Source organism: Lutzomyia longipalpis, chromosome 1 (genome assembly GCF_024334085.1).
Source record: "Lutzomyia longipalpis isolate SR_M1_2022 chromosome 1, ASM2433408v1".
NCBI classification, from domain to species: Eukaryota; Metazoa; Arthropoda; class Insecta; order Diptera; family Psychodidae; genus Lutzomyia; species Lutzomyia longipalpis.
Genome location: NC_074707.1, coordinates 3357575 through 3383639, shown reverse-complemented (window position 1 = coordinate 3383639; position 26065 = coordinate 3357575). Strand labels below are relative to the sequence as shown.

The following is a 26065-nucleotide window of genomic DNA, read 5'->3' as shown; positions in this document are numbered from 1 at the left end:
AACTTTGTAATCTTCTACCTTTCTATAATAAAATGATCTCTACACTACATGTTGTGCTACGCTTATCAAAGGAAGCCTATAAAACTAACAGTTGTATCATTCAAAGATATTCCTTACATGTAATGTAATTTAAAGCTATACAAATAAATATTGCCGAAAATAGAACTACACTTGCAGTCCTTGCAGTAGCTTAATTTAGTTTAATCTGATAGTATCAGATCAATGCGCATTTGTATTAATTATTGTTATTAACTACGACCTCGCTTACCATTTCATATCACTTACAGGTATGCATACGTCGAATGTGAAACGGCTACTGGGTTAGTTTCTGCAGTTCGTTCTGTCAGTTGCTTTGTGTTTGTGTGCGAGTCGAGATCTGCTTCAGTCGAAAATTTCTTTTGTCGCGAAATCCTCGTCTTTTGTGCGATAAAATGTGAAAAATGTCCTCAAAATTGTGACCCAGGGGACAATGTAACAAAGTGACTTTGTGCGGAAGCTGCAGGCAAGTGGGATTGATGGGAAAATTGTGTGGAAAATATTAGAAATTTTGTGTGACTGTGTGGGTGCGCCATGCCCATCAATTTTCACGAATTCTGCCTGAATTCGTTGATTTTTTTTTCTGTGGTGGAGCCGCGAAAATCCCATCTTCCTGGACAATCCCGGATGCACAACCGTGGGCGGGATAGCCTTCGATGAGGGAGTTCAGTATTGTGGCGATGGAATCCACGGCACAGGGGGGGCGCTAAATAAAGATGAAGATTAATCAGGCCAAACGCAGAAAAAGCCTTTGCGAAAAAAAAAGACTTTCGCGTTGAATCAAAGTCTCAAAATAGATTCCTCTTTTTTCGTCGTACGAGATCTCTCGGCCACACTCGTGGTTTTTACCTTTTAAAATAAAATCTTACTGCAAATGCAGGCTCTCTCGGTGAGAAATTTATCGAGGAAATAATTACGTATGCATGTGGATAAGTGGTTGCAATGTCCGCACATCTGCATTGTGCTCGCTTTGCCAGTGAGAAAAACTCTGCACGGAGAGTTTGCAATATTACTATTTGGTTTTGTTATTAAACCGGATCATGGGTATAGGTGCTTTCCTCCATTGCCCAGCAATATTCTCTCTCCAGTGTATTCCACAATTTTTCATTCACAAAAGCCCACCACGAAGCGGGAAGCAATGGGCGCGAAAGGGGAAGAGGAAGAAGAGGAGGAGTGCACCCGATGAAACGATGAAAAGACAAACAATTCAACTGGAAAGAGAGATTCATTCATTTTGATGTGTTTTTGTGTCCCCAAAGCGCGAGAAGTTCAATGTTGCTGGAAGTTTTTTATTCATACATACAAAATGGAAAAAATTTCAAACCCATTGATGGTATCGATGGCTTTTCCTTCTGCGACGACAGTCTATCGCCCGGGGGCACATTTTCCCTTTCACCGGCCACAACACACTTCTCATATGCATAGAAGTACTTTCACCTGGCTCCGGTGCGGCTCTCAGCCACTTCCACCACACAACATCATCCCAAAACCTGTGCGACACACCATCAAGCAGCTTTCTTGCTCTTCTCAACATTTCCTCCTCCTCCTTCTTCTCCTTCCTAAATGGAATATCTAATTTTTGCTTGGCGATATCGCGCATTCTGGAGACACCAGAGATAAGCTCAAACACTCTTTTGCCATCATACGCGCGCGGGGCTATCGCAACGGTGGAGATTTGATCGCGACAGCAAGGAAAACAAAACGTTTTGTCCATATACGGTGCTGTAAACGGGAATCCGCAGTAACTCTGGGGGCCCACGTTCACGGTCACTCTCCACAGTAGTGCCGCGAGTGCGAATTTTCTGTGCCTGCTCCGAGACAAATCTCATCTCATTCCATTTGAGAGATTTTCAAGGTTTCTGTTTTTAGGAGAAGGAAAGATAGGGCGGCCCAAAAAAATCAATAATTTTCCCCTCACAGGCGTCATGAGGTTCTTATGATTCACGCAATTATTTATGGGAAAATTTTGCTAGTTTCTGTGAAAAATTGTAATAATAATTAATAAATGTGTAAGAGTAGAGAGGTAATAAATAGTATTTTTTTTACGTAAGAATTTGTTTTATGAAAAAAATAATTTGCGGGAGATTTTTGCACGATGATATAATTTTCGATAGAGATTTACGTGATTTATAGGGAAGATGGGGTCATATGTGGATCTTCTAGATTGTTTGTTTATCTTTTATTTGCAATGTTTTGCTAATTATTTAACCCTTTAACGTCCAACGTGAAACATAAAAACATTGAAACATGCGCTCTTTTATCGCGATTTTTATTCTATGAATTTTTTTAGATGACTTTTCTCACTCACAACGTCTTCTTTGGCCCCTTATGCGTGAATTTGATACATTTGTAACATGGAAAAACAATTACATTCATAAATAATTGAAAAAAATAAAATGTTTCACGTTTGGGTCAACGCATGACCCAAAAAACATTAAAGGGTTAACGAGAAAATAAACAGTGAAGATTCGCACAAAAGTTAAATTTGGTTTTTGCTGAATGTTAATCTGCTGCAAGAGTGAGGGGATTGCTTAATTAGCGGCAGAAATTAATGAATGAATTAATCGGTATGAAGTGGGTGGAATGTTGTGTTAGTTATTTGGTGACTGAGTTTGAGTAAAGACGAGATTTTGTCCATTTGTGATTGATATAAACGTGAAGACTGAGAGGTGGTGTGGCTGAGAGTTAGGTAATAGTTTGTCCAATATTTACACGGATTTCTGAGAGTGTATCAATCTCTTGATCTAACCGGTCAACGTGATCTAATTGCACGTTGGCGGATGAAGCGTATATTTGTCGGGTTCTGTATTCGAACCGGTGGCCTTTTGATGCGCACTCAAGTTATCTATCCACTGCACCCCAGGCCCATACCAAAAAATCTTTGAAATCTTTAAATTTCTTGATGGATTTCTTGATCGCTGAATAATGCCCAATAATTAGATTTTTGGACCATACAATTTATTTTACATAAAGTTATCCATTTTAATATTTTCAAATACTTTTCATCAGTTTTATTACCGCTAAAACTATGTCTCTACATTCTTAGTTATGTAGACTACAACATTAGAAAGAAAGATGAGTTATTTTTTATCGCGTGCTGATTGATATGAATAATTAACTTTTGCATTTAACTTGTTCTAAAAAATTGGAAATCTTCCAAGAAAGCGCGAGTATTACAGCAAGTCTTGGTACATTGACAAAACAATTTCTTTTAATTCCTTAATTAAATTTTATACAAAGAAATTGGTTTAATGAAGAACATTTCTTTTTACAATCAACTTTTTTTGTCATCTTTCTTGTTGTGAAAAGTCTTCTTGTTTACAAAAAGAAAACAATTTGTATCTCATAAATACACAAATTAATGAAAAAAGAAAACATTCCCGTATTATTTTCTGCTTCACTAGAATTTTTAAAAGGAAAAATATGCGAAATTATAAAGCATGTGGTAGCACTAGATTGTGTTTGTTACCATGAATTCAATTGCTTCTAATGTATAATTAATTGATTTCCAGTGTTGTAATGACAATAATTTTACCTTTCTGCTGAATAGTTTGGTTTTTTTATGAAAAAGCAAAAACAGCAAGAGCATTGAATTACAAATTCATTTTATGCTAAAATCCACCTTTTTCTTTCATATAAATTTTTGGCCAAAAATCAAGCATAGAGAGAGATCTGTTAAAAGGCAATATATAAATTGAGTGTAGTTGATTTGATTTAATACAACAACAGTGATTAATTTGTTGCGTCATTTCTCACATAAAGAGAGAATAAAAGTTTCAAGTTTATTAAATAAAAAAAAAGTGTGTTCAAAGTTCATGCTTTGTAAGTTTTGTGAGATGTGACTGATAATGCGGAAGAAGTACTCGCAAAAATATCTTTTTTTTGGGAGAGTTGGAACCGCGAAAAATAATATTAGTTAAATATTAATTTTTCTCGCTTAATATTCATGAAATTAAAAGTATTTATATGTATTACCTTTACTAATGGTATTAAGCCTATTTTTTATAAATTAATTGCTTGAGTGGTGTGTGAATGATTAAGTGAAGAAAAAAAAATATTTTTAATAGAAAATAAAATCCTTTCAACTATTTAAAAAAATTCGTCAATGTAAACTTTCTTTTGATGAATGAAGGCACTTTTTTTTTTAAATACAAACAATATTTTATTTATTTTTGCAGAAATCAACTTTGCAAAAAAAAAAAACGAAATATTAATTGAATTTAGCAACAAAACGAAGAAAGTCAATTGCAGAAAAGTTGTTGGGAGACGAAGAGACGCGCAACGCGATGGATAATGAGAATGCAAAGTTGGCTGCAGAAATGTTTGATCATTTCTGCAGTGTCACAACAATGCGCCAGATTATGGGGCTCTATCGGAATATGATGGATGCCGTGGGTCTACGTCCGGGTCCACTGAATGACTTCTACCCCAAACTCAAGGCGAAAATACGCAATTGGAAGGCACAGGCGCTGTGGAAGAAATTCGACACAAGAGCCGGCCATCGGGTGTACAACAAAGGTACAGCGTGCAATGGGATTCGGGTGCTTGTTATTGGGGCGGGTCCCTGTGGTCTCCGGACGGCAATTGAGGCTCAACTTTTGGGAGCTAAAGTGGTGAGTTTAGTTTAAATTAAATTTATTTCAACCTAAAGTTTATAAAATAATTTCCCCCGAGACGTCAACACAGTGCAAAAGAGATTTGAGCGCCAACAAGAATTTTCTTTGTACTCAATTTCCTCTTTGCCAATTGCATAACTTGGCAGAAAAAATCACTGCAAATTGTGTGATAATTGGTTCTCTAAAAATAAGATATCAACAAAACTATTCTAAAACCGATAACACCCATCGTTATGTTGCGCTAAACTTACACACTCTGACGAGACACAAATTTGCATTGCAGAAAGTGAGAGCATTTACTACTATAAATTGAAATTTGATGCCTTTTCTCATTTAAAATAAAAATCTCGTAACATGTTTGCAGGCATGTCGTTTAATTTTGATGAAAGACAATTTAGTTTGAGCTGTTTTTTTTGTGAATGAAATTAGCATAATAGAAATTTTTACGAGGTTATTGCTTTTTGCACTGAAACGTGGCTCCATCAAAGATTGTGTGGCTTTTTAAAATATAATATATAAAGTTGTAAGTAGTAATATAAAAGTAATTTCAAACTAAAAAAAAAATAAATAAAAAGAAGTTGTTTCTGAAGAACTGTTGTATGAACTGCTTTTTATGCTGTATGATTAATGAAAAAGCAAAAATATTAGTTAGTTGTGTTGGACGAGTTTTCACAATGTCTTCAAATACAACTCAATTAAATAGGAAAAAAAACTAGAAAATTATTGTCATCAATAAGCAGTCTGTTGGAGTTTGTTGCTTTTGAAACAAACACCTTAATGGGACTAATAAATTCACCGTGATATTGAACTTACTTACCTTTCACTTTTCATCTTCTTATACTCGCAGGAGAAATGTAAACAATATTCACACAAGACGGGTTTTTAGAGACATTAATATAGCCGCTATATGGGATGAATATATAAATAATCGCATAATCTAGAATGGGGGATTAAATTGTAAGCTCTCGCGTCGTTGAGGGTGTTTTAAACAACTTAATCTTTGCTTTTTTTACTTTTGAACTTTTATTTATTTTTAATAACATTCCTAATGATAAAGTTTTTCCAATTAAATTCTATCACATGAAGGATATCTTATAAAATAAATTGAATAGAGAGTAAAATAAGCATGAAAAGAATAATATCATGTTACACTTACCACCAAATGAGATAGACAACAAAGTTTCAATCAAGGGGTGTTTATCTGACTGAAAATATTCGGGTTATTTGCCAAAGAAATCAAAATATTCAGTAGACGATAGAGATGGTAGAGACTGAGGAGCAAGAGCCTAAAGAGTACTAAATTCTAGTCGAAGAAGTAAAATTCAATTTAGCACTTTATAGGCTTAGATTTAGTACCTTTTCCCATAGTATTCAGTATACTTTTTCAGTTAGAATTTACTATGTTTTTGGTTAGAATTTTGTAGGTAAGTTTTCCGATAAAATTTAGTACTTTTACGTATGGATTTTAGTATTTTTCCGGCTTGAATTTACTATTGTTTTGGGTAGAATTTAGTATTTTTTTAAAATTCAATCTTAAGAAGTAAATTCAATAATTTTCTAATCGAAAACATAGTAAATTCTAGCGAAAAAAAATATAGGTAGTAAATTCTAACTGAAAAAGTTCTGAATACAATCCGAAAAAGTACTAAATTAAGGGCGAATAAATACTTAATTTTAGGCAAATAAGTACTAACTTTAATCCTGAAAAATACTTTAAAATAAACAGTAAATTCAAACCGAGAAAGAAGTAAGTTCAAGACAAAGAAGTACTAAATTTTTGACAAATGTGAGAGAAGATCAGAAAATCTCAGTACAAATGGACAGTAGCGGGTGCATTAACAAGTACTTAACATTTGCGCCACTTCAACTTTTTTCTTTTCGTGTGATAATGAGAATATTCAGATCTTTAAAAATTTTTCTATTATTCGCTAATCTTCGGATTATTCGCACAAAACAGTCAAAATATTCAACAGATAAGCACCCCTTGGTTTCAATTAAGGAGTACAGTATGTACTACATTAAAGCCTTGCAAGATTATTGTCGTTTCTATAATAAAATGAACGAATCAATTTAATTTAGTTAACGACAATTTCTATACATACAACATACTCTCTCAATGAGTTGCATTTCTCTACGGTCTAATTGTGTTTTAATGTTTAATCTCTTCCACAAAATGAAATAAAGGTGGTTGTGGAGAAACGCGACAGAATATCTCGCAACAATGTGCTTCATTTGTGGCCTTTTGTCATAACGGATTTGAGAAATTTGGGCGCTAAGAAGTTCTACGGGAAATTCTGTGCTGGCTCCATTGATCACATTTCCATCAGGCAACTGCAGTGTATTCTACTGAAGGTGGCTCTCCTGTTGGGTGTTGAAGTGCACGAAGGAGTGTCATTTGTTAAGCTAATCGAGCCAAAAGATGGTAAGTTGATAAAAGAAGGGTTGAATGCAAATGTTGAAGAGTTTTATTGCATGAAAAAAAGAAAAAAAAATGTTTATTTATGGAAATATAATTCGCGCCCTACTATAAAGGTTGTGGCTGGCGCGCCCAAGTGAGCCCAGAAGACCATGCTGTCTCACACTATGAATTCGATGCACTTATTGGAGCGGATGGCAAGCGCAATACACTCGAGGGTTTCGTCCGGAAGGAATTTCGTGGAAAATTAGCAATTGCTATTACGGCAAATTTCATCAATAAACGAACTGAGGCGGAAGCTAAAGTAAGAAATCAAATTGATTTTCAACGGGAACGTCGCTCTTTCTCTTTCTATTAATACGACAATTTATTGTTTTTTTTGTATGATCTTGGGGGCTATTTCAGGTGGAAGAAATCAGTGGAGTGGCCTTTATATTCAATCAATCCTTCTTCAAGGAATTGTACTATCGAACTGGTATTGATTTGGAGAATATTGTTTACTACAAAGATGAGACACACTACTTTGTGATGACAGCAAAGAAAATGAGTCTCATTGATAAGGGTGTTATAATACAGGATTCAGCTGATCCAGCTGAACTCTTGTCCCCGTCGAATGTTAACACGGACAAATTGTTGGATTATGCACGCGAAGCTGCGGAATTTTCAACAAAATATCAAATGCCTAATTTGGAATTTGCAGTGAATCACTACGGGAAGCCCGATGTGGCAATGTTTGATTTTACATCAATGTTCCAAGCTGAGAATTCTAGTCGGGTTTGCGTGCGGAAGAATTATCGACTGCTACAGTGTCTTGTGGGTGATAGTCTCCTTGAGCCATTCTGGCCAACGGGATCGGGCTGTGCACGTGGCTTCCTATCCAGCATGGATGCAGCCTATGCAATAAAGCTTTTTGCAAATCCACGCAATAGTTGCCTAGCTGTTCTAGCACAGCGAGAGAGTTTGTACCGATTGCTGGGGCAGACGACTCCGGAAAATCTCAATAGAGACATTATGGCCTACACATTGGACCCATCGACGCGATATCCAAATCTCAATAAGACCCTGGTGCAGGTGCAACAGGTGGAGATGCTCCTCGATGCGGACGATGAGACGATCTATCAGCAAACTTTCATGGATACAAATGCCATTTCAGCCGTACCAGATGCTCCGGTGCGAAGGAAGCGAAGAACTGGAGACACCACACCACTTGGGATGGTTCTGCTGCGATGGATAAAGTCCCAATTGAAAGCGTATGAATTTGCAAATAATCTAACAGAAGTTGCACAATGTTTTACCCATGGGAGAGTTCTCTGTGCACTAATTCATCGATATCGTCCGGAATTGTTGGATTTCTCCACACTTGGAGATCTCCCAGCTGAACAATGCAATGCCAAAGCCTTTGATATTCTTGAGAATGATTTGGGAATACCACGAGTTATGCAAGCCAGTGAATCGGTTAACATTGAGAAGATTGAATCGAAACTCTGGCTAAACTACCTGGAACAAATCTGTGAGCTCTTCCGCGGGGAAATTCCTCATGTTAAGCATCCAAAATTGGTGAGAAGAAAAAAATAATTAAGATTTGAGGTAAATTATTAAATTATTTTGTATTTAATATTCATCTTAAGGACTTTGCTGAGTTGAAGGAGAAGCAACGAAGCAATATTCCGGACTTTTCGAATTTGGTAAAGTCTTCGGGGAAACGGAATGTGGTTGAGGTTGAAGCAATTAATCGACGAATTACATTGGATGAGGAACGGAATAAGAATCGATCAAGACGATTGAATTACGAACAGATGCAAGCTGTACAAGCCGCAGAAGGTTCCCGGAGGGCAAAGAAGAGACGAAGTCATGAGAAATTTGCGAATGTGGTGAGTTTTAAATGTTTTATATTAGAGCAATTTATTGTTGGTGTTGGATCTCAAAAAAGGAGAATGGGGGGAATGATGAGTTTGTGTAAAAGAGGGTAGTTTTTCAAGGGAAAACAATGTATAATTGATGATGAAAATTTAGGAAGAACAGAAGAAGCGTCTGCAAGATATACAAAATAATCGAATGGAACGTCAGAGTAAGAGACGATTGGAACGTGCTCGGCAGACTGAAAATTTCTACAAGAGCTTACATATGCTACAATTTAATAGTTTCCTCCGTGATACCGATAGTTCAACACCATTTGAAGACTACTCCCTCTATGTCTATCGCCAACAAGCTCCAGACTTTAATGATCGCGTTAAAGATCTGGAGAGGAAGTTACTTTATCCCGTAAGGAGACTCTCTGGACTGATAGTGTTTCGTGTCGTTTTTCTTTCATTTTTTATTGACTTTTGTATTTACTTACATCAAAATCCAATCCACGATATTGAATGTGATTTAACAAACATAATTTCACGTGTTGCTTCACATTTTCTGACAAAAAAAGAAAGGCATAAATAACCAAAGAAAAAAAGCTCATTGCTTGGCCATAAAAATAAGACAGCAAAGCAGCCAAAAAACATTAAAGCAAAATAAGCAATTTGGATGTAATAATTTGAAAAAAAAATGTTGACTAATTTCGTGTAGATTTTCTTTACCAAACACAAAAGATTTTCCTTTAGTGGAGATTCTAAAATATTTTATTTTAACGATGTGTAGGACCGGGAGAGAGGTTTCTACTCTGCTCTCGCAAGGGGAGCTCCTGATGAGAAGTTCAGTAATCGCATCAAGTCGATGGAATCGAAAATTGTCGGGAAGAATGCGGGACTTGGGGACAAGAAGCCAAAAGATCTACTTCGTGCCATTGGGAAGATTGAGAGTGATGATTGGAATGTGCGGGAGATTGAGAAGAAGATTGAGCAATCGAAGAAAGCCGAAGTGGGAAAATCCCGGGAGAAGGTACCCAAGTGGAGTCGTGAGCAATTCCTGGCGCGTCAGAGTAAGATGTCCAAGCCAATTGATCGGCAGTCGTCGATTGATGAGAAATTCAAGGAGATCGACATGACGATCAAGTCACTCGATAAGCAACTCAAGGAGGGTCACAACTTGGACAGAGGTGAGCGTGGGAGGAATAAAGTGGCATCAATTGCAGGGCAATTTGTGAAGAAAACTCCCGGAACGTCGGCGGAAGAGAAGCAAGGCTCGAAGTCGTTGATGAATTCCAAACTGGGGCTGGTGCTCACGTCTCAGGGAGTTTCGGAGATTTGTCACTTTTGCAAGCAGAAAGTGTACCTCATGGAGAAAATTGCGGCAGAGGGATTGGTGCTACATAGATCCTGCCTCAAGTGCCACCATTGCCACACAAATCTCCGACTTGGTGGCTATGCCTTCGATCGTGACAGCCCGGATGGGCTCTTCTACTGCAATCAGCACTTTAAATTGCCACCAAAACCATACAAACCCGTCACCAAGAGGCAGCCTTCACATCCGGTAATTATTAATTACTATTTTATTAATATTTCCATAATTTATTAACTTAATAAAAAAAAAGTCTGGCTTTATTTAGAAAAAAAAATCAATTGAGATATGATTCCAATGAGGCTTGATAATTTGCACAAAACTTCTATTTTTTTGAAATATTGTTTTGTGTTTTACAGAAACATGAGGAAATTGCGGCAAAAACTTCCCGGATTTCCCCTGAAAAGGTGTCACGGGCGGAAAATATTGTGGCCATGGATTTACTGGATCGCGGTCAGACACCCGAACGGATTGAATTTGAGAATACCGACGCAATGTCTGACGGTGAACGTTCTCTCAATAATATAATTGATGAGAATGAATGGACAGATAGGAACTTTGGCACGGGAACAGATGAAACGGATTCGGATCTCTCAAGTTCGGATTCATCAGACTCAGAAACGGACTCTGATATGTACGAAGAGGCAAATGATTCGCCAATTGGGGCGGAAACACTGCAATTGGCAACGGATTGGATTGGAAAGCAGAGGATATGTTCCCTTCAGGATAGCGATGGGGATGAATTCTATGATTCCAGTGAGGATGATGATGTGGATACGCAAACGGAAGGGGAGGAATTGGCAAGAGCACGGGAGATTCGTATGCAGGAGGTGAAACTCATGCCACCCGTTTATCCAGCAACAGACACCGAAACTGAGGTAGGAATTTATTTATTTAATTATTTCTCTTTTTTTACAAATTTCTTTTGGGGTTTAAAATGTTTTGAGAGGGGAAGAAAGCTTTTTAAAAGAAAGCACAAAATGTTGTTTCAACAGGTGGTGTCAAAGGGGAATGAGATTAGTAGTCCAATGAGTGATAGATCGGAGCTTTTGTGGGCTTGTAAGGGCAACTTCCAAGTACCGGAGGGCATCAATCAATTAAACGATAAACTATACAATTTAAATCATTTCCTAACCCTCAACAGAGACATAAATGCATTGAAGAAAGATAATTTAATTAGGGATGATATGCGAAAGAAGCAAAATTTGAAAGAACAGTGGCTCGCAAGTTTGCCAGTTGGGGATGACGTACAGAGTCGTTTCAGTACTGGCTTCCGGTCGAATAATTCACGCGATAGTTCAGTTAGTAAATCAAGCAGTGTTTTAGCATCTAATGTTGCCAATGATTTTGGGAGTGCGCAGGAAATTCGGGGGAGTATCGATGAGAATTCCGATGGGGATGAAGTTTTCAAGGATTGCGCTCCTCCAGAAGAAGATATTAAGTTTGATAATTTAGTTCTTGACGAGGAAAATGTACAAGAAGCAACTAAAAATGTTGAGGAAAGAAGAGACACAGATGATGTGCTAACTTTTGAGGAAGAGGAAGCTCTTCTCAAGGAAATGAGTCAGAATAAATTGAAATTATTGCAAACTATGCGGGATATTGAGACGAAAAGTTTCAAAGATACCTTATCAGCAATCACGTGTCAAACATCAATGCCGAAAGTTACGGCACAGAGTTCCGTGGATTTGAGTAAATACTTCCCAGAGAGCAAGAAACCCACATCTCAGTCACAGAATGTTAATAAAAATCAGAAAGAACTCAAAGATGTTGATTTATCGAAGTATTTTGCTCAGAATAAACCGAGTTCCTCTACTAAAGCAGCGTCTGTTCAGGGAAGTTCCGCTGGTGCTGAAAAATCAGATACAAACAAATCGCAGCTGGAAGCAAACAAATCCCAAAATAGCGATAAAAACGCCTCTGTAACTCAATTAGCTGATGATTCGCTGTGTGAGAGTGATTTCAATATGTTTGATCAGTTGCTCGATGGGGCGATTGATTTGAAAATGTTTATGGCGCACATTGAGAGGATTGAACCAAAAGAAATTGAGCCCCAAAAGGTTCTCATAACCCAACCTAAAGTCCCGCAGAAGGCAAAAAATCCTCCAAATACACCCAAAAAAATCCCAAAGAAAGTCAATTCATTGCCAAAGAAACAAGAAGTTGACACTATTTCCGTAACTTTTGATGATATTTTACTCAATTCTGATAATGAAAACACAGACATTGATAACTTACTAAGTGATCGTGAACTTGATCATGGTGATGACATTGATGGGAAAATGTTTGATGAGATTTTATGCAAAACACTGGGGCAGAAGGTGAATGCAAAGGTGACGATGAAAAAGAAACGCAATAAAAAAGCAAGTTTTAGAGATCGTGCGATCAATGCCCAAGGCAATAGGGGAATTGAAACGAAACTTTTACCGCCAAAACCGAAAGTTATTCGAGAAGTGTCGCACATGGTTAATAAGAAAGTCATAAGTGGCGTGAAGAAGGAGGAAAGTGTAAAAGTTCCGGGGAAAATTGCGGGAAATTTACAAAAGAAAATTACACAAGAAGACACAAAGAAGATCGATGAGAAACCAAAGGAGAAAAAGATCACTCAAATTCCTCTAAAATCTTCCGAAATTAAATCAAAAGTTTCCAATAAAAAACAACTTGAGAAAAAGGCAAATTATGTGGCTGATCCTAAAATTAGTAATTACTTTTTCAATGATCTTCTACTTGTTGAGAATGTTCCGCCTAAAAGGGGAAACGAAGGGAAACAAGAGATTCAGAATATTTTGCCAAAAGAATACGATGATGAGAAGGTTTTGGAGGAATTTGAAGAGATCCTCCAGGACATGAAGAGTACAACAGATGAAGACAAAACAGATGTTTCAACATATAAAATTCACAATTCTAAAATTCTCGATCACATGCAGGAAGTTTGCGATAAAATAAATCGCTTAGAGCAAGTTGATCATGTTTCGCATTCACTCAGCGATCCTAGAATTCTTTCAAAAGTTCTCGAGGAGCAAATAAAGAATCATGAAATAGATCTTGATCGATTTATCGCGGAGACACCCGATCAAGCTTCAATTACAATTGCTGAAGACACTAAACCACGCGATCGGATGAAAACAACAATGATGGGTGAAGAAGATAGAGAGCGATTGAGAAAATCTCAAGGTGAGGTGCCAAATAGAGGTGATAAGATAAGTCCACTAAAGATTGCAGATGTGTCACAATCCGTTGATGATTGCAACATATTTTCACACGTTTTGCAAAACAAACTATGGAGTGTCGAACAAGTTGGGGATCAATTTTCTATTGAAACAAATAATGACAGAGCAATTAACAAAGATTCCAAAGAGAAAGGCAAAGACGCAAATGGAGAACAATTGACAGAATTTATAGGAGAAAACGTGTCAATTGAAAATGATAAGATTAGTCAGATTTCTGATAACGCTGCGTCGGAGATTTGTGGGCAAAGACGTGCACTTTCTCATGAGCAAGAAGATAAAAATAGAATAATCCCTAAACACGAGAAAGAAGTTAGATTTAACAACAAATCTAATCCAGATTTAGGAGATAAATGTTCAAAGGGAATTATTGAAGAAAAAATCCCCAATGATGAGTTGAAAGATCAGAAAGATCAAGAACGAAGACCAAAAGAAACGGTTATTAGTTCGAAAACTCAGAATGGTGCTGAATTAGAAAATTCTGATAAGCCAAAAATGATCACTAATGATCTAAAAGCTATTGAATCAATTCAAAATGCTACTAAAGATCACGATCTTTCGATTAAAAATTCAGAAGAATACCAACCAGAACAAAATGAAAATGATAAAGATCCAATTGAGGGCAAGAAGATCTACCTTGATGAATTCACAGAGAAGAAACCAATGGATCTACCTAAAGCAACGTCTGAAGGTCCAAAGAAAAATGATTTTGTTGAAATGGAAATTTTAGATAAGAAATTAAGAGATTTACGGGCAAAATCAGAAGGTAGTAGTGTGATTAAGAAGGGAATTAATGGAAAGAAACAATTGATTGAGAAGAAAGAACGAAAAAGGGATAAAATGCAGAGAAAGGAAAATGTTAAAATTGAAAAGAAATCTGATGATTCTACTCAAGATCGATCTTTTGAAGATCTTCCGCAAAAATCAATCGTTAAATCTTCAATAGAACTTGAAGATCACAAGAACGGTGATGGTTTTACAACGACAAACGTTTTAGGCGGAAAAGTTGATCAATCTTTGGATCAATTGAAAAGGAAGGATGAGATGAAAGTCAATGATCATAGGCCTTCGATATCTCAAATTAGTGTATCAGAAGATCGTAAAATTTCCGATCTTGATCGTGCTAAAACTTCTGAAAACTTTGTGAATGGAGAAAGTCCTTCTGTAAACCTCGTAAAAGAAGAAAATCATTCTCAAAACGGATATAAATTTACTAAAGATATTCCCAATGAGGTAAAAGCAAACGATTCAGGTGCAACAAGATCTTTAGAATTAGAATCAGAAGCTTCTCTTGAGATAGCTTTGAGAAAAGATCGTATAAAAGAGAAAGAAGCAATGTTGGCAGAGAAGAAAAAATCACAAAGTAAATCTCAAGATAGGGATGTGATTGATGCAAAGCCAAATGATCGTGCGTTGAAACGATCTTCATTATCACCCTCAAAAGTACCTAAACCTCGTGATCAACCTTATGTTAGGGACTACGATAGTGACACACATAAATTACTGCGAAGAAGTCGCGATCTTCATCATAAGAAACAAGAATTTATGAATGAGAGAATATCCGAAAATAATCCCTACATGAAGAGGATAGTTGGGCGATCAAATCCAATAGAGGATAGACTAAATTTAACGGGAAGTGATCGGTACCATAGCTATCAAACATCATCCGTTCTTTCACCAACTTCCTCCAGATTGTCCCACATTTCCTCCTACCCAACAGCAAGCAATTATTCAGTTCTCGATGGTATTAGGAGACCACCGAGAACTTCAAGAAACTACAGTAGTCGCGATGCTTGTAGTATATCGTAGTTTCTCGTCAATCTGTGTTTATAGATCCTCAATGTTAGATGCTAAAGCAATGCATTTTCTCAAAATTAAAAGTACAATTTGCACCAAATAAATTGCCACTGAATATGAAAAAAATCTCCAATAATGTTAAAAAAAATGTTTCTATAAAAATTTATTTTTTTGATTAACCAAACCCATTTATTCCTTTTTGTAAAAAAAAATAGATTCTTTGTAATAAATTGTGCCGTGAAGATGTTTTTCTTTGTCTGTGATTATCTTCTGATCCTTCCCTCACTGTCAGTGGCAATGAAATTAGAAAATAAAATTAAATAAAATTGCACACATCAAACATAAATCTGCGTGAGAAACGAAAACGAATTCACATTACGAATACATAAACAGAAAAAAAAGAAAAGAAAAAGTTAACTCATAACGATGCGACAATCATCAGGGTACGATTGAAAGAAGGTACATTTTTGTGTGGTTGAAACGTTTAATAATAAAAGAAAAATTGTTGTGTATTGAAGTTCTTTTGATAAAAAAGCATAACAATAAACAAATTGTCTCACAATTAACTCGCCGATGCTTTAACAGAAAGCGTATTATGCTTACAAAAAAAAAAACATACATAAATGCAATTATTTTTGTTAATTAAAATACTCTGCATAAATGCTGATAATTTCTTGGCAGCATGCTCTACCTCCAACACTTGGGTGGGATTTTGTTGAGAAGTGAAATCAATTAATAAAAAAAAATTAACGAAATTATCTTTATATTAGTAATTATTTGCGCCATTGGCACTTTTTTTCAGCATAGATAATAGCGCTTGAAAATGATAGTAAAGCTTTTTGCAGCTTTGAAAAATGTTTAATTGCAATTAAATTGCATAATTGTAAAAATTTCAAAGAAAATACCTTTTTTTTTCAAACAAACAGCGATGTTTTGATTTCATTTTTACCTATTTATCTGTTTAAATATCTGTTAGGGTTACCACCTCTAGACTTCGGGATTCGGGGTATGATCTCCGGGTTACGGGTTTAGAATGAATTTCTCCAAGTCACACGGTTTTATTTTTTTGTGCTTTAATTTTCGGCAGTATCAGAAAACTAAAAAATCATAAATTGAATAGACTTTGTAATTTAGGAATTTTCGATTTTTTTAGCTAAAGGAAAATCGTCTTAAGTCAGATCTGAGTTTTTCTAAACCAGAATAAACTTCTTTAAGTTAGACTTTAGTTTTCTTCAAACTAAGTTTAAGTTTTTAAAGTCAGTCCTAAGACTTTTAAGCAAGACCTTTGTTGTAGACTAGACTTAAGTTTTCTTTAAGGTTAGGCCTTTAAGATTTAAAGGTTAGATTAGGCTAAACTGAAGCTAAATGCGTCTTAAAAGTTTGACCTAAAGAAACTAAGGTTTGGTCTAAGAAAAATAGGCCTGGCCTTATAAACGGCTTAACTTTGTTTCTTAAGTCAAACTTGCATTTTTTTGGGGGCTTATACAATTTATCTTACAATTGTGTAAGATGAAGATTTTAAGGTTTTAATATTTGAAACAGTTTAGGTCTAGAATGCACTTAACCCTACATCACCAAGACTTAGGAAATATAAGCTCAGTTTAAAAAAATTAGGTCTAGTTTAAAAGAACTTAATATTTAACTTTAAAAAACTGAGATTTAGCTTAATAGAAAGACCTTGATTAGAAAACTTGAGCTCAGCTTATGAAACCGAAGCCTGGATTAAGTAAAATAAGGCCTAGCTTAAAAAAAAAAACTCAAGCCGATCACTTATGGTAATTAAAAAAAGTTTGCAAAAAAAGCGATCTAATTTTTTAAAATATAAAAAAAATAAAAAATAAAATTTTTAATAAAAAACAAAAACAAACAAACAAAACACTGTCTAGGTAAAATCTCCGGCTCATAATGTAATGTGAGGTGGTTATCCATCTGAATAAAATCCAATTAGACGTCTTTGGAATGCGCTAAAGTTTTAAGAATTTGTTAATCATAAATTCAATTTAATTTAAAGTTATTTTATTTGAATCATTTTAAATCATCGTAATGGAATTTCTATCCTCAACAATAATTTGCAAATGTTTGGAGGTAGAGCTGAATAATGTTAAATGCATTAAATTCATGTTTGTTCTTTTGTTCTCTATCTTCTTCGGATCGTACCCGAAGTCTAACAAATTTAACCAAAATGTTTTACGTTAAAGAAAAAGCTTTTATTTAAAACTTTTATTAAAAAAAATATTTTTAATTCTTCCACTGCAGGTTCAATCGGATTCAGAGTCCTCATCGGTGGAAATTGAACCAAATTCAGCCACAGAAATTTCCACAGATTCCGAATTTGATCACGATCCAATTGCAAAGACTCCGCCACAGATTGTAATTGATGATACGTACATAAAGCGACCAACACGGGTGCACATAAGGCAGGGAATGATTGCAAATGGGCTGAATAGGCAGGTGGCGAAGGAGAACACCGCGGAGAGCAAAGTGAGTGATTTGAGTAAGATTGAATTGGATATAAAGCCACTAGTTCAGGTGGATCCATCCGTACTGGCGAGCACTAATCGCATCCCATTGAAGAATCCCCGTCCTGGGGATTATTTGCTCAATAAGGCCCCAAGTACGGAGGGGATTGCCTCAAAGAGGAGTCTTGAGCTCAAGAAGAGGTACTTGCTGGGTGAATCAGGGAGTACGGGACTCATGAAGTCTGGCTCGACGTCTGTTCTCGATTCAACATTCAAGAATTTCCATTCAAACATTTCACAATGTCAGAAATTGCTCAATCGCGGTGGGGCGGATATTAGTCCAACAATGCAAATGTTCCTTAAGCAGCAAACAAATAGATTGAGTGGGACAAAGGAGGAGAAGAAGGAGGTTGAATCGAATCTAATTAATGAAAAAATCAATGTTTATGGGATGAATAATAATTTGAAGGAGATTGCGGAGAAGAGAATAGATGAGGAGCATGTGATGCCAACGGAAACGATAAATACTGCCCTTGTGGAGAATAAATTGAAGGATTTCATAAGTTGTAGTAAGAGCAATGATCCAGCTGATGTTCCAATTATTGATCTCACAAATGTTGATCTCCCCGAAGAGATGATTAGGGCTAATCAGGAATTTATTGAGAAGCTCGAATGTAGTGATGATGTGGAGAATAACAAGGTGATAGAAGTTATTGATCTCACAATTGAAGCGTCTCCTCCGGTGAAATTTGATTTGGGCGCGAGGTGTGAGAAGAGGGATGAGCAAGTTGTCCCGGAATCAATTTCATCGATTAAGAGTAAAATTGAGGCGGATAAATCGGCAATTGATTCCCTTCTACGGCAACGGGATATGTGTGATGTGCAGGAGACGACAATTCAGGTGCCCGTGCTGAATTCGTGGGAACCAAAGAAGAAGCCAAGATCCGATTCGGACGTGGAATCCGATAGTTTGTCAAATTCCTCGAGTACATCGAGTTTAGAGGAGATCCCTCATTATATTCTCGACTCAACCACAAGTCCCGATACGCAGATTAATGAGAGATTCGTCCCACGGCTTGAGGTGCGGGATACAACAGGGGAATTGATGCAGATTGATAGTTTAATGATTGTCGATGGGAAGTACATTGGGGATCCGGAGGATTTGCAATTGCTGGAGAAATTGCCCGAAATTCCGGCAGCAAGTGCGGAGGTGTCGCAACCTTCGAGTGCAAATGAATGTGATATTAGTTGCAATAGTGAGACAAAGAGGCAAAATGACGTGGGTAGGGGTATAAGTGAGGTGTTGCGGAGGAATGATTCATTCAAATTCGACGCACGCAATAAGAGTAAGATAGAATCATTGAAGCATTTACCGTTGAATCTGGAGACGAAAGAGTCACAGAGTGATCTTGAGTCACCAATTGTTGATAGAGATAAGACCCCAACGGCAAACCTGGCGCCGGGATTTATTGGGCAATCAGACTCAGAGACAGAGATTACGGGGCAAGTACTCACGGAGACTGAACTGTCCGACTGGACGGCTGATGATGCAGTTTCGGAGAATTTTGTTGACATTGAATTTGCCCTGAATTCCAATAAGGGTACCATTAAGAGGAATAAGAAGGCAAAGAAGAAGGCTGTGCCACCGGAGCCACTTGTTCACCATCAGCAATTGAGTGACGGTGACCTGGAGACAAACATAATGAAGAGCTTTGACATAGACAATATTGAATTCATGGATACAGGGTCTGATGGTTGCGTTGAAACATACTCCACCACAAATAAGGGTATGCTGCGGAATCGTGGCTATGTGGAATTTGTTGATCAAATTCCCGAACACGGAAACACCAATCGATACTGCCCCAGTTACCGCAGCGATACTGGCTATTCCAGTTCGTCGCGCATAAATTTAGGCTATGCAAAACCCGAATCGAGTTCTTCAAGAGAAATCCCTGGGATTGATTACATCGAACAGGGAGCTTGTGTGTTGTCATCCTCAAGTGAGGGAGAGCTCAAGACTCCCGTAAACGAAGTCACAAAATCCGTCTTTACGGATACTTCGTCGTCTCAGGTTATTAAGACTCAAGACTCTGAACAACATTCCTCCAGTGTGAATGAAATTGAGGATGATAGTCTTGTTCTCATTACCTCCCAAACGAATACAACGGAAGACAGTGAAGCCCTAACTGTTGTAACGAGTCCCCTTGATTCAGCTGACAAGAATGCCGTTGAACAATCCTTCGGGGAGGCTGTTAAGGCCATTTCAAAGGATGAATATCGCAACACCCCCGAAGAGATGAGCTACGAAGACTACGTGCGGAAGCTACAGATGAAGATTTCGCAGATTAGCAATTCCCGGGATTCAATTGATGTTAAAAAATCCAAAAGGCGCTCATCGAAGGGAGAAGGAGACGCCAGTGCGTCGGAGATTCCTTCACCAACGAGCTTTACGCCAAAATTGAGTATTTTTGATGATAAGATCAAAGAACCGCCCACGCTGACAAAGAAGCTGGAGGAGATTACGAAGGAACGAGCAAAGCAGAAGGATCTCATTCATGATCTCGTGATGGATAAGTTGCAGACAAAGAAGCAATTGAATGCCGAGAAGAGACTCAATCGTAGTCGAACACGTCAAATGGGTTGTACAAGTGGGAGTTTGGCACTGTCAGGACTCAAATCCTTCGATATACCGCACTGTCATCCAGTTCCGGGTGAGAAGCGCACAACACCATCCAAAGTATTTGAACCACTTCAGTCACCGAGTAAAGTTCTCGAGACGGCAATTTCGTCGGCGGAGAAGCTAAAAGATAGGCCACTCAGTGAGAATGTTGACAGTAAATTCGGCGCGGGGATTGTTCTTCCTGTTTCACCGAAGAAGCTGACAAAGACTCAGTCCTTCTGTGGGTACAGCTCACGCTTGGTGTCGGCGGAAAATGATCTCATTGCTGAGTCCTTCAAGACTCCCATTCCACCACCACGCAGTGGAAGGAGGATTGATGATAAAACTCTTGCTCATTCGGACAAGTTGCGCCAAGAGGCACGAGCTAGGGCACGCTTGATGTCCAATGAGGATTTGGGATTGAGTCCCGAGGAGAAGATGCAAATGCTGCGGAAGCGCTACCAACTCGATGCAGATCTCGATACACCCAACAAGTCTGACGATGCCAAAGTGCGTGAACAGAAGTTGATGGCATCGAAGAGTGTGAGTGATATTTCCACGGCAAATTCCTTTGTTGCATTTGATAAGAGCATCGATGGGAGTGATGGGAAGAGCACCCCGCGGAAGTTCTTCAAGGGGGCAGAATTTACGTCAGATTCCAATTTAGTCAGTGATGTGGGGGTGGTGAATGACAAAACGCCCAATGGTGGGAAGAAGGAGAGCCCCAAACGGCTGAGTGATAGGCGATCCAGGAGTAAGGATCCAGAGCGCAGGAAAAGTATTATACAGACAGTATCGGACTTTTTTCACAAGAAAAAGGACTCGAAGGATGCCATCAATCAAATCAACAAAGACAAAGCCGATGGGGTGTTTGGTCTCTTCAAGTTATCATCGAAGCATAAAGAGAAATCAAAGGTAGGATTCTATCTTTTTTTATTTAATTTTCTAATTCTATTTTCTTGAATAAAGCTATGAAAGAGTTTTTTTTAATGGATGAAATTCACTAGTAAGTCAGTTTTTAAGTCGGTCTTATAATTTTTATTTTTCAATAAAATTCTCTAATTTCAGTAAAAAGTTTTTGAAGCCCGACTTTAAAAATCGACTTAAAATTTAAAGAACGAGTTAGAAATTTAAATTTAAAGACTGATTTAAAAATTGACCAAAAATTTAAAGACCAATTTAGAAACCGACTTTAAATTTAAAGACTGAGCTACAAACCAACTTAAAATTTAAAGACTGACTTAAAATCGACTTAAAGTTTAAAGACCGAAATAGAAACCAACTTAAGATTTAAAAACCGACTTAAAATATAAGGAGAGACTTAAAAATCGACCTAAAATATTAAGACAGACTTAGAAACCGACCTAAAATTTAAAGACCGAGTTAGAAAACGACTTAAAATTAAAGGACTGATTTAAAAATTGACCAAAAATTTAAAGACCGTCTTAGAAACACTTAAAATTTAAAGACCGAGTTAAAAACCGACTTAAATTTGAAAGACTGACTTAAAATTTAAAGACCGAGTTAGAAAACGACTTAAAATTTAAAGACCGAATTAGAAAACGACTTAAAATTTAAAGACAGACTTAAAAATCTACTTAAAATTTTAAGCTCGACTTACTAGTAAATTTCACCGGTCTTCTCTGAAGTTTCTTGAAAATTATTTTAAATTTTGATTATTTATTTCAAACGAAAACAGCCTTATGAATGAAATTATTAATTTATCATTGGTCAACTGGGATGATTTGAATTAATTTGATAAAGATTTACAATTGAATTTTAAAAAAAAGTTCTGAATGAGAGAATTTTTTACGCGAAAAATGCAACAAGAAAATTAATTCAAAACACATCCCATTTGACGGTTAGAATAATGAAAAAAAATTAATAAATAAAAAGAAAAATTGGCAAAAGATAAATTGCAACAGATAAATAACTAATTTTCTGCCTCATCTGCTATTCCAGTCGTGCTTTGATGTACGAGAATTAATGATTTTTTGTGTAAGCATATCTTGAAAGTTATATCTTGAGTCTGAAGTGTCGTTTTTTTTCTTTCCTTTTATGTTACTTATCGTGCTATCATGTTCAGTTTATCAGTCTTTTTTTTTGTTAATGTTTGTTGTTTAATAGTATATTTTCTGTGTTTTTATCCCCTTTTATTTGGTTTTTTTCTTGAAGATTTGCCGAAGAATTTTGTTGTTGGAAAAAAAATTATTTTGTTGGTTTAAGAATTTTTTTTTGGCAAATCGATTTTTTGGGAGTTTTTTTGTGTTTGTTTATAGAAAAGATTTCTGTTTATCCTGAAAAATTAATATTTGACATTGTGTGGTACAGGAAAAGGAGAATTCCCCATCGTATTCGGAAAGAAGTAAATCAGAGGATTGCCTAAAGGCTGACTGGAGGAATCGAAGGAGCGAAGATGAACTCACACCACCCCCAATACCGCCTTTACCGCTGAATTATCAACGATCTGACGATGAGAGTACGTCAGTTGCGGAGAATCGCGAATTAAAACGCCTCAAGGCGGTGTCCAAAGCATCACGTCAGGCTGAATTGAAGAGATTGCGGATTGCGCAGGAAATTCAGCGAGAGCAGGAGGAGATAGAAGTACAAATAAAGGAATTAGAGGCACGTGGTGTCATCATTGAGAAAGTACTTCGAGGCGAAGGATCCTTTGGGGAATAGTTAGTATCGCGCTAATTTAGAAAAAAATAAATTAATAAATCTTTTAAATTTATTTTAATAAATACAAAATTTGTTTTAGCTTCAATGCCAACGATCCCAATGGGTCCAGTGATGAGAAATATCTTAAGGAATTGCTAGAAATATGGCGAAAAATAACGCAATTGAAGTGAGTTTTGATTTAATTATTTTTCTTTGAATTGAAAAATTTCACTTCTCCACCTTTTTGTTGTTTTCTTTTGTTGCAGAAAACGTGATCAAGAATTAGGAATTAGAGAACAAGAACTGAAATTGGAGCATCGTCATGCTCAGCTGAAGGAGCAACTCAATATGCGGCTGTCATGTAGCAGTAAGTTTTAATTTTAATTTCATTCTCATTTCTTTTTTAGAAATCAGTGTGTTTTTTCTTATATGTTTGTCTTAACTTTTTTTTCTTATTTTTTTTCTGTCCCATTTTGTAAGGAAACTTCCATGGAAATCACTCAAATCTACTTTACTAATTTTATTCTCACTTTCAAATAAAGAAAAAAAATCGTTTTTTAAGTAGTTCTGTATTCATTTCATGAAGATGTTTTCATGTATCTCTCTCTCTTATTTAGATTTGAAATGTGAGTAGAATGTTTGATTAGTGTCTTCATGGGAGTGGTTCATTCATTTCATATACGCGTGGCGGAATATTAAAGAAAAAAAATGGAATGAAATCCTCAATATAACATGCTTTCTTCATTTTACATTATAATGAAAAAATAAAGACATTTTACATTTTATTATGCAATATAATCTCATTATTAATTCCATATATAGTTATTCACATTGAGGGATTGTTTAGTCATTTAATTAATTTCTTAAACGTGGATTTTTTTTCTAATTGCAAATTAATTAAATTAATTATTTTTAAAGGAACGTTAGAGATTTAAATTAGAAGATTTTCTCTCAAAGGGTGTTTATCTGTTGAATATTCCGATTTTTTATTTACCGAATCATCCAAATCTTGCCAAATAATCCGAATCTAGACGAATATTCTGAATTTTGACGAATGATCTAAACTCAACGAATATTCTGAATTTTACCGAATAATCCGAATTTAATATACGAATAATCCGAAAACGAATAATCTGAATCTAATTGACGAATAATCCGAAACTCGACTAATAATCCGAATCTTGAAGGGCTATGTGGATGTCGAAATGAAGTCCGGAAAAAAATTAAAAGAAGAAGAAGGGTTTTGAAGAATAATCCGAAACTCGACGAATAATCCGAATCTCGACGAATAATCTGAATTTTACCGAATAATCCCAATTTCCTTGACAAATAATCCGAATCTTAGCAAATAGCCTGAATCTTCTCGAAGAATAATCCGAAGATTTTCACTCAGATAAACACCCCTTGTTTTCTCTACTAAACAATGAATTTTAAATTAATTTGAGTTTAAATTAAACCTCTAACAGATTAAAGTTTTAAGTTCCGTCATGTAATTTAAACCAAAACATCACTTAATGCATCAATTCAATTATGCAAACAATCCCTCAATTTCTTATTAGAATATATTTTATAATTATTAGAGAGATTAAATATACTTCAATCTCTCCTATATTATTTTTAAAAGAATTCTTTTTTTTTTGCATTTTCTTAAAATTAATTTTGGATTAATTTTTTTGGGGGAATTAATAAAATGGGGATTTTGCATTATTTTTGCAGAATTGGACAAAAGCTCAGCCGATGTGGCGGCAGAGGGGGCAATTTTGAATGAAATGCTCGAAATTGTGGCCAAACGGGCTGCCCTTCGGCCAACGGATGGGCTACCGACAGCCGATGAAGTAAGTCCTGAAGATGAGATTGTTGTCGCACCCACCCTCAAATGGGGGCCAGTTCTTGTTGTCTTTAGTCTCCTCTATGCATGCATTCTTTGGTTTGCTTACAGTAGATGTTAGTTTTTAATGATTCCCCCTTAAAGGCACGCAGTGATGTTTTTTTTTAATAAAAAAAAATAAATGGAGAATGGAGAAATTTTGTGATGAAGGTTTGATCGGTTTTTTTTATTACAATTTTATTAATTTAATTTTAATTTTGCACCAACATTAGTATTATTTTTTTTACACCAATCCCTCAAAAAAAGTCATTTAATTGACGAGCACTGTATAATACAATTTTTAAGTTTTTTTTTACTCACTTTTTGCACTTTTTTTGTAAAGAAAAAATGTGGTTTAAGTATTATTTTAAATTACAATTTATTTGTATATTTGTTGGGATTTATGTTTGTTCTAAAGCATGCCTCAAATGTGCTAATGTTTTGTACATATATCAAGCATCTCTCTTTATTCAAAATTCTTATATTAAAAAAAATAATTCATTACTTTTAGCATAATATTGATTGATTAAATGACAAAAGTTAATAAATTATTTTTTTCTTTCTCTCTCTCTAGATATGATTTGACCGTGACAAATAGAATGGATTTTTTTCATGAAATACAGAAAATAATAATTTATTCACATGAGACATGTTTGGGGACGATGAATTTTAAAAGAAAAAAGAAGACATATAGCGCGAGAATATTCTAAGTTTTAAAATAAGAATTTTTCAAAAAAAAACCTCTTTTAAACAACAGAAAAACATTGTATTTGTAACTTTTAATTTTAATTCTATAAGAAGCCTACCAAAAAAAATGAGAAACGTCACAAGAAAAGTTAATATATTAAAAAAAAAGAGAAGAAATAATGCATAGAAAAAGATTCTCAAGTAGTTTCTTTCAAAATAAAGAGTGATAAAAAAGTGAAATTCCCAGTTTTGAGCACAATGTTAAATAATTAATTATATTTCAGACTCTATCCCCCCCCCCCTCTACTTTTATTTTAATTAATTAATTAATTACATTAAAAAGTGTATAACAAAAATATATTGGTTTTATTAAATCGCAATATACTGTATACTTATGATATTTTATAACCAAAAATAATACAAAAAATAA

General features: G+C 35.9%; 5 protein-coding genes across 22 annotated transcripts in view; 2 read left to right on the top strand and 3 right to left on the bottom strand.

Annotated features, from left to right (window-relative positions):
- LOC129786498 (3'(2'),5'-bisphosphate nucleotidase 1) overlaps positions 1–26065 on the top strand; it is a 1077868-nt gene that overhangs the window by 170023 nt on the left and 881780 nt on the right. The window lies entirely within an intron of this gene.
- LOC129786463 (insulin-like growth factor-binding protein complex acid labile subunit) overlaps positions 1–26065 on the bottom strand; it is a 454087-nt gene that overhangs the window by 170023 nt on the left and 257999 nt on the right. The gene's annotated exons all lie outside the window — the stretch shown is intronic.
- Positions 1–26065, bottom strand: part of LOC129786533 (troponin C-like) — a 431024-nt gene that overhangs the window by 170023 nt on the left and 234936 nt on the right. The gene's annotated exons all lie outside the window — the stretch shown is intronic.
- Positions 1–26065, bottom strand: part of LOC129786431 (uncharacterized) — a 414480-nt gene that overhangs the window by 170023 nt on the left and 218392 nt on the right. The gene's annotated exons all lie outside the window — the stretch shown is intronic.
- On the top strand, positions 343–26024 carry LOC129786396 (F-actin-monooxygenase Mical). 8 transcript variants are annotated; one of them, XR_008750116.1, is made up of 16 exons: positions 343–502; positions 4215–4649; positions 6837–7074; positions 7185–7372; positions 7474–8625; positions 8697–8939; positions 9082–9330; positions 9700–10470; positions 10638–11156; positions 17559–21335; positions 22383–22418; positions 22752–23101; positions 23182–23268; positions 23348–23448; positions 24798–25119; positions 25523–26024. XR_008750116.1 is itself a non-coding variant. In XM_055821377.1 (16 exons), exons 2-16 carry the CDS (start codon positions 4323–4325, stop codon positions 25526–25528), a joined length of 8163 nt encoding a protein of 2720 aa, XP_055677352.1. In that variant the 5' UTR covers positions 353–502; positions 4215–4322; the 3' UTR covers positions 25529–26024. The 8 variants fall into 8 exon arrangements, 5 of the variants coding, with proteins under 5 accessions (XP_055677352.1, XP_055677353.1, XP_055677354.1 ...); XM_055821377.1 differs by having other exon boundaries at positions 353–502; positions 24798–24916; XR_008750118.1 differs by lacking the exon at positions 9082–9330.